The 8,937-nt window shown below is 37.6% G+C and overlaps 1 protein-coding gene across 1 annotated transcript; it reads left to right on the top strand.

The window, feature by feature from the left end:
- The first annotated feature begins 261 nt into the window (after positions 1-261).
- LOC141601770 (uncharacterized) lies at positions 262-1,786 on the top strand. Its single transcript, XM_074422072.1, has 5 exons — positions 262-430; positions 579-1,099; positions 1,161-1,298; positions 1,343-1,519; positions 1,607-1,786. The coding sequence occupies exons 1-5, from the start codon at positions 262-264 to the stop codon at positions 1,784-1,786; spliced, it is 1,185 nt and encodes a 394-aa protein (XP_074278173.1).
- The last annotated feature ends 7,151 nt before the right edge of the window (positions 1,787-8,937 follow it).

Below are 8,937 nucleotides of genomic sequence, written 5' to 3'. Positions count from 1 at the left end.
ATACGTACCTTCACCCCTTACTCCAGATCTCTGTGAACATCCGTGTTCATTGGCATCCACGAGAGTCATTCTAGACATAGAATGCTAAGGGTAACGAGTTCTTGGTGTTCATGTCACTACTTTGTGTCTTGACCTGGCACGAGGTATTCGAACGGTTTCCAATTTTCCACAATAAGTTGGTGGCGACTCCACAAATGTACAAGAAAAGCTTGCTCGCTTTTCGCCCCCGTGGTCCCACGTCCACACATTTTTGAGAATATTATGCTCACTCAATCACTGATTAAAGGCTATGGGCAGAAGAGAATTTCTCCAAGATGCTTAACCAAGGTTGACATCAAGAAAGCTTTTGATTCCCTTCAATGGGAGTTCATTAGGAAAATGTTGCAATTATTCAATTTTCCTTTGCAGTTTCAAACTTGGATCATGGGCTGTATCACATCTACTTGGTTCAGTTTAAAGCTCAATGGAGATCATGTGGGATTTTTTGTCCCGAATTTTAAGAGGAATTCATAAAAGAGACCAGGTTACTTATCATACAAAGTGTGGCAAATTGGGTTTAAATCATTTGATTTTTGCAGATGACTTGATGTTATTTGTTAGAGGAGATGTGCCTTCTGTTATTTCTGTGACTGAGTCTTTGGCTTCCTTTGCAAAAATGTCTGGTCTGCATGCTAATCCTGAGAAAACCAACATTTATATGGGTGGGATTAGATCTAACATTAAACAAGCAATCCTTAACAATACTGGTTATACTGAGGGAGAGTTCCCATTTAGGTATTTGGGTATCCCACTTAATGAAGGTAAGCTCAACAAAGCTATGTTTGCTGATCTCCTGAATAAAGTTCAGAAAGCTTTGCATCACTGGTCAAATTATAAGCTCTCTTATGCTGGTAAAATTAGCCTGATCAATTCAGTAATTCTAGGATTAGAACAGTTCTGGTGCTCCACTTTATTGATTCCCAAAGGAGTGGTTAAGTTCATTACCAAGTACTGTAGAAATTTCTTATGGATTGCTGAAGAGGGGCACATAAAGCTTATTTTAAAGAGCTGGGCATCATGCTGCAACCCATATCAAGAAGGTGGTTTTAACATCAACGAGGTTCTAGCATGGAATAAATGTATTATCTGTAAATGGATATGGCAAATTGTGCAACACTCAGATAGCTCTTGGGTTAATTGGAATATCACTTATAATATCAAGTCAGGAGATTTTTGGACTATGGGGCCAAAGAGTCATCATTCTGAGAGTTGAAGAAGCATTCTTAAAGTTAGGAATGAGCTACTGGACATTGCAGGGGGTATTCCTGATGCTATTGCTGTACTAAATAGCTGTGTTCAACAGAATAAGCTTAAGCTTCGGTTGCTTTATGATAAATTCAGGTGCATGGGGAGGCTAGCAAGTTGGGCAACAGCTGTATGGACTCATGCAGTGATACCTAAGCATAGTGTTTTTGCAGTTCTAGCTATGCAGCAGAGGCTTGCCACTATTGATCAGCTTCAGAAGAGAAATATCCTGATGGTGAACCGTTGTGTTCTATGTAAAGATAACAATGAAACCCATCAGCATTTGTTTTTTAAATGCAGGTTCTCTGGTTCTGTCTGGCAGGGAGTGTTAGATTGGATGAATTTAACAGGAAGAACGATGTGTTTCAGTAAGGAATTGCATTGGATTACTGCTCGGAAACACAGTAGGCATTGGAAGGTTAAATGGTTTGTTAGCTGTCTTAGTGCGGTGGTTTACAGTCTTTGGGAAGAGTGGAATCTACGGATCTTTCAAGATTTGTAGCCCGATATTGACTATATTATTCGACGGGTCCAGTATATAGTTCGAGTAAGGTTATTGTTTGTTACTCATTCTTCATATGAGGATGAAATTGTTGGGTCTTTGAATGTTTAATTAGTATGAATTTATTGGGTTCATTTTTGTAAGATTTGCCTTTATTCCCTATATGGATGAATATACGGCTTGATTTTCTTACAAAAAAAAAAAAAAACCTTAAGCTTGGTAAGTAAAGTTATAGGTGAAATAGGTATAACTTTACCTTCCCAATATTAAATCTTAAAGTACCGTTATTAGATGAAGACCTATACTAGCTAATCTTCCTAGAGATCTTCAGTGATATGATCTTCTCTTTATCTTGATCATAAGCTCTTCATCTTGAGCTTGTTATAGACTTGATCGAGCCTTTTGCTTGAGTGATCATCATACTTGAAACTTGTTACATTTACTATGACGCTTTAAGAATCTTCAATGTTATAGCTTAAGCCTCTATAACATTACTTGAACGATGCTTCACAAATCTTCAATGTTATAGCCAAGGATGCTATAACATTACTTGCTAAACTTGTAAACCTAAGTCAATCTAACAAAGACTAAATAAAAGATTATGAGCAAGAGTATATATAAAACGAAGCACACACTTAAACATATATCTATATGGTCCAACAAATTCCCCCTTTTTGATGATGACAAGTCTCTTACAATTTGTGACTAAGTGTAAGTTCCCCCTCAACATAATACTATAAAAGTCATAGTCAGTTGAACGCAAGAACAATCCACTTATATACAAAGTATAGCATCTAAGGACCTTAAGAGATTAAAGATTCTGACAAGGAGCAAGCTTAGGCAAATACTCAAGTCACGATCATTTTCTTCCCCCTCTTGACATCATCGAAAAGAGGAAAAAAGACATGAAACAACTAGAATAATATAGATTGAGACACGTATTAATCATGCAAAGAAAGATTATAAAACGAGAAAGTAATCTACGATAAGCGTGCAAAATATAACATATGTCTACTACAAACCAAGTGGTCTAATGCCAATGGGCCAATTTGATTAACAATTTTTAAAGCCTAATGGGCCGAATAGAAGAGTAAGCCAAAATGGGCCGAATTAGACATAAATCCAAAATATAAAGTCTAATAAAAAGAAGCAAGGAAAGGATTTTGGCGGGTTTAAGGATAGTCGCGTTTGACGACATTCGGGTTCACATAACCGGGACGAGTCCTAAACTCAAGAGAGTCAAGACGATCAAAGCACGACCGGACATGGTTAGCTTGTGCCATGAGGCACGTCTCAAAATTAAGCACCTTTAAGGACAAGGCTTTAGTAGCCTCTTAAATGACCCTCATGTCCTCATGCATAGCCTTCCCTTCACGCCAAATCGCCCCTCCTTGACTAGCCAAATTATCCAATGACCCGGAATGACGAACGCACTCCTTAGCCGCTCTAGCCGTATCACGAGCCATAGAATCAACATGATCTTCCAACCCATGCAAGTAAGCTAAGACCTCGGCATTACCCGAACCATTCGAAACCGAAGCCCCCGCATTTTATTTACCCAAACCCGAGACCAACTCCGCAATCAACTTGTTTTGAGCATCTATTTTTTCACAAATACTCGCCATAAACGAGTCCAACTTTTGTTCCACAACCGACATTCCATCCGAAGACTTATCCACCACATTACCCTTAGCCAAGAACACCAAGTCGTGTTGAATCGCACCAATTTTCATGAACTTTAGATGAGTGTCACACATCTCATCTTTAATCATAACACCGTAGCTAATAGGACCGACAATCCCCTTATGTACCAAAAGTCGAGAAATCCACATCCCAAACGGCAAGTCCAAGGTAGTATACAATTTATCCTCGGTGACGGAAATACTTGTTTGAATAATCCGATGAAAAACAAGACGAGGAAGACCAACCTTTGTTCCTTCGAGCCACTTTGAGACCAAAACCATCTCATAGCTTGACAACTTATCACGACCACCTCTTCTTGGGACAACCGTGTTCCAAAGAAAATTTATAAAGAACTTCAACTTAGGAGTAAACGGACCCGCTAAGATATAACTCGACCCCGTAGCACCATCATCAAAAGACCTTTTATTTTTGAGCTTCTCTTCCTCCGTCACATCACCCCATTCTGCACTTGGGTTGATTTCGATCCCATCATCAGGGACCGAAAACAGAGTGCAAAAATCGTCAAGGGTGATGGTGACTTCAGACTCATTGACCATTTCATGTAACATGTTATTCCTCATAGAAACCAAAGAATAAAATTGGATTACGTCAATCGGATATATAGGACCGACGAAAGAGCTAACCTTTTTCCATTCTTGATAGGTTAAGAAGTCTTTGAAAAATTGTAAAGCTTCAATTTTTCCATACCACTTTTCAGAATAGGACCGTCCTCCATGAATACTGTATCTCATAACACGGTTTACTCGAGTCCTTTCATCAGCGGTAAGTCGAACCTTATTAAGACCCGTTAATGTTGCATTCGGCATGTATTCACGAAACATAGCTCTGTGAGGATCATCTTGATTGACCACTACCTCGGTTTCTTCAACCAAACCCTCAAAACTAATAACCTTCTTTTTACCCTTGTTAAGCTTTGGTCATTTCCCCTCTAAATTAGGATCAACCCGATTATGATCGGGATTGGTAGGCTTATGGTTTGGTTGAGGTGAGGGAGTTTTGGTAGGGGTAACGATTTTGTTACATGGTGGCTTAGATGACCCGGTCCAAGTTGTGGACCGAGTTGAGGGAGAGTAGAGGCGAGTTGAAGGAGGTGTCATGATGATGACTAATTTTTGGAGGTTGAGTGTGGAAAGTTTTGAGAGGTAAATTTTTAGGGAGTTGTGTGGTGATGGTGACAGATAGAGGTGGGGTATTTATGGGGTAGAGTCAATATAAATTATGGTAAATTGAATTTGAGTGGGATTAGGAAAGGGAGTAGGGTGGCGTGTAGGATTAGGCAAGTAGATTTTGTAGGATTTTTTTATTTTATTTTATTTACTTACCAAATTACACACAAAGCTTAGGTAATATGATTAGGATAAATCTTTTGTGAGATATGGTTAGATAAAGTTTTGGCAAAACATAAAGTTATAGTAAGGAATTTCGGTAAAGAGATATGTGAGAAAAATTTGTTACCGATTTTATGGTTCGTAATAAAACATAAGATATACATGACTAGCAGACGAAATATCCTCGTAATATAATATAACATTTAACACAAATAAACTTGCAACGAAAAATACGGACACTGTCATACAATCTCGTCAAATCTAATCAGTCATACGGAAAATAAAATATTTGTGACAAGTTTAGATGCCACTAATTAAACCAATTTCCAACCGTAAAATCTCAAAACGTTCTCTAGCCAATGCTTTGGTAATAATGTCAGCCCATTATTTTTCTGTACTACAAAATTCCATTCTTATGTTGCCCTTATCTACAAGATCACGTATAAAATGGTGTTTAATGTCTATATGCTTAGTTCATGAGTGCTGCGCAGGGTTCTTAGATATAATTATCGCACTCGTGTTATCACATAAAATAGGTATACACCCAACATTAACACCGCAATCACATAATTGTTGCTTAAGCCATAAAAGTTGAGAACATACCAGCCCAGCGACATGTATTCGGCTTCAGCTGTAGATAATGCAACATAATTTTTCTTCTTTGACCCCCATGTAATAATACACGGTCCAACAAACGTAGCTATGCCGGAAGTACTTTTTCTGTCAAGTGAACAATCTGCATAATCTGCATCTGAATACCCTATGAGATCGAAATTACACTCAATAGGATACCAAAGATATAATTTAGATGTACCAATTAAATACTTCAAGATTCTCTTAACTGCAATCATATGCGATTCTTTAGGACACGATTGAAATCGAGCACATACGCATACACTAAACATAATATCAGGACGACTTGCAGTTAAATAAAGAAGTGAGCCAATTATACCTCGATAAGTCGTTTCATCGACAGACTTACCGTTTTCATCCAAAGTCAACTTCTTATCTGTACCCATAGGAGTTGGCTTAGAATTAGAATTTTCCATACCGAATTTCTTGATTAGCTCCTTGATGTATTTTTGTTGGAGTATCATAATTCCTTCAGCAGTTTGTTGAATTTGGAGTCCAAGGAAGAACTTAAGTTCTTCCATCATGCTCATCTCGAATTCTGAGGTCATCAATTCTGAAAAATACATACATAAACGATCATTAGTTTAACCAAAAATAATATCATCAACGTAAATTTGTACAACTAGTAAATCGGAATCCTCAGTTTTTAGAAATAAGGTTTGGTCGACTGATCCTCTTTTAAACCCACTTTCAAGTAGATATTTTGACAACCTATCGTACCATGACCTCGGAGCTTGTTTCAAACCATACAAAGCTTTATACAATTTGAAAACATGGTTTTGAAACTTGCTATCGAGAAATCCTGGAGGTTGCTCAACAAAAACCTCCTCATTCAAATAACCGTTAAGAAATGCTGTCTTAACATCCATTTGATAAAGTTTAATTCCTTTATGAGCAGCAAATGCTATTAATAATCTAATAGCCTCAAGTCTGGCTACAGGAGCGAAGGTCTCATCATAGTCAAGTCTTTCTTGTTGATTGTACCCTTGTACAACCAATCTGGCTTTATTTTGTACAATAACTCATGTATCGTCCAGCTTGTTTCTAAAACCCATCTTGTACCAATAACAGTTCGGTCATTAGGTCTAGGAACCAAATGCCAAACTTTGTTCCGTTCGAACGGTTGAAGCTCTTCTTGCATAGCAACGATCCAAACTGGTTCTGCAAGTGCTTCTTTGATATTTGTTGGCTCAATGGCTGAGAGAAAGGAGTAGAATGATGAAAAGTTGTTAAGTCTTCTACGAGTTCGAACACCTTCATCCAGACTTCCTAGGATGGGTTCCATTGGATGAGAGTCCTTATATCTCCATTTCTTAGAAACAGGAGGCACATCTTCATCTGAACTAGTCTCACCTTCTTCGAATGATTGGGGTTCAAGCCTTGTTCCCCCTAAATCCATTCCTGGGGTTATAACAGAATCAGGTATAACATTGGATCTAGTTTGATGGCTTGGAGTTGATGTTATAGCATCATCATCAATAACTTGATTCTCTAGTTGCTTGGATTTAGAAGAGGTTTTAGTATCATCAACTAAACTCCCAGTTCTCTTTCCTTTATCATTCGAAGGGCTTCCTTGTTCATCATTTATGCCCTCAATTTCTTTATCTTCCTCATCCAATTCCGGAAGATCATCTCTGGATAGTCGGAAATCAGGTTCGTTCAAATCTTCTTCCTCATCTTGTTCAGCTTTATCAAACATATTATTCTCATAAAAAACAACATGAATACTTTCTTCGATGCATAAGGTTCTCTTATTAAAAACCTTATATGCTTTACTATGATTAGAATAACCGACAAACACCGCTTCGTCACTTCTGGGATCGAATTTGCTTAATCTATTTTTGCCATTATTATGAACAAAACATTTACTCCCGAAGCAACGTAGATGTGATATGTTAGGTTTACGTCCCGTAAGAAGCTCATAAGGAGTCTTCTTGAGAATGGGTCTAATCAAAGCTCGATTATGAACATAGCATGCAGTGCTAACAGCTTCAGCCTAAAAATTACGAGGTAGTCCACTACACAATAACATAGTGCATGCCATATCCTCAAACGTCCTATTCATACGTTCAACAACACCGTTTTTTTGTGGGGTTCGTGGTGCCGAGAAGTTATGCCCAACACCATTCTCCCTATAATATTCTATAAAAGCATGGTTATCAAATTCGGTGCCATGATCCGTACGAATGGAAACTAATTTTGATTTGTATTTATTTTGGGCAAGCTTCATTAGAACTGCAAACTCTTCGAAATTTTTATCTTTTGAATTGAGAAAGATTGGCCAAACATATCTAGAATAGTCATCAACTAGAACAAAGACATACCTGGATCCACCTCTACTTCTTACCTTCATTGGTCCACATAGATACATATGCACGAGTTCTAGTGGTTCATTGGTACTTACCATTCTCTTGGGTTTGAATGATTATCTCACATGTTTGCAGCGAGCACACAAGTCACATAGTGTTTCTTGATCGAATTTGATTGAGGGATGTCCTTCAACCAAATCCCATTTCTTTAGCTTATTCAAAGTTGTTGAATTTATGTGAGCAAATCCTTTGTGCCAAAGACACGGATCATCTGTTGTTACTTTCATGCATATAAATGAATTAGTAGGAATATTATTTAGATCAATCATATAAACAATTCTTCTACGATGTCCTTCAAGCACAACACAACTTGTTCCTTCAATTATTATTCGACAAGAATCTAAATGAAAGACAACTTTATTTCCTTTGTCGCATAATTGAGAGATACTAAGTAAATTGTGCTTGAGACCACTAACAAGATAAACATCGCTAATAGCATGAGAAGAAGATATTCCAACTTTATCAACACCAATAATCTCACCCTTCTTGTTATCACCAAATGTTACCTTACCTCCATCGAAGGGCTCAAGTGAAAGAAATAAATTTACATCTCTAGTCATGTGCCTTGAACATCCACTATCAAGGTACCATAAGTTAATTTCTTTCACCACAACCTGCAAAATAATTAGAGGCAATTTTTAGGTACCCAATCTAAGTTGGGTCCTTTGACGTTAGTCACCCTAAAAACTAAATCTCTTCTAACCCAAACCTTTTTAATAACTTTACGCTTTGGAGACGAAAGGGTTTGTCTGGGAACCGTCTTGAATTGAGTTCTGGGTTCCTCATGTCGTGGCCTTTTAGGTTGTTTTGGGGGAGCTTTGGTTTTGAAGGGCTCTTTAGGTTTAGGTGTTTGTTCTGATTTGGTAGCCTTTTTAAAATCAAATCTCATATCATATAACCAACGATGATCATTGCTGCGTTCTTCATTTATACTTGGTTCAGATGGGATACAATCATTATCCTCGAAAAAAGTGTCAGAAGCTTTAACAAAGTTGATTCCTTTTCTTAAATCCCGAGCATGTTTGACACAGTTTTCTTGGATATGACACTGTGGGAAATAATCTGTATACTTCCCTTAAACTAGAAGGATTATAACGAGTTTAACAATGATGATCAA

Source organism: Silene latifolia, chromosome 9 (assembly GCF_048544455.1).
Source record: "Silene latifolia isolate original U9 population chromosome 9, ASM4854445v1, whole genome shotgun sequence".
In the NCBI taxonomy this organism is placed as follows: domain Eukaryota; kingdom Viridiplantae; phylum Streptophyta; class Magnoliopsida; order Caryophyllales; family Caryophyllaceae; genus Silene; species Silene latifolia.
Note: the sequence above shows the minus strand (reverse complement) of the source record. Positions and strands in the feature narration are given on the sequence as shown.

Bases quoted from the DNA above. Each gene is read 5' to 3' on its own strand.
- LOC141601770 (XM_074422072.1), top strand. From the start codon at position 262: ATGCTCACTCAATCACTGATTAAAGGCTATGGGCAGAAGAGAATTTCT. The intron at 431-578 runs GTATCACATCTA...TGATTTTTGCAG, and splicing joins TCAAACTTGGATCATGGGCT to ATGACTTGATGTTATTTGTT. The intron at 1,520-1,606 runs GTGAACCGTTGT...TCTGTCTGGCAG, and splicing joins AGAAGAGAAATATCCTGATG to GGAGTGTTAGATTGGATGAA.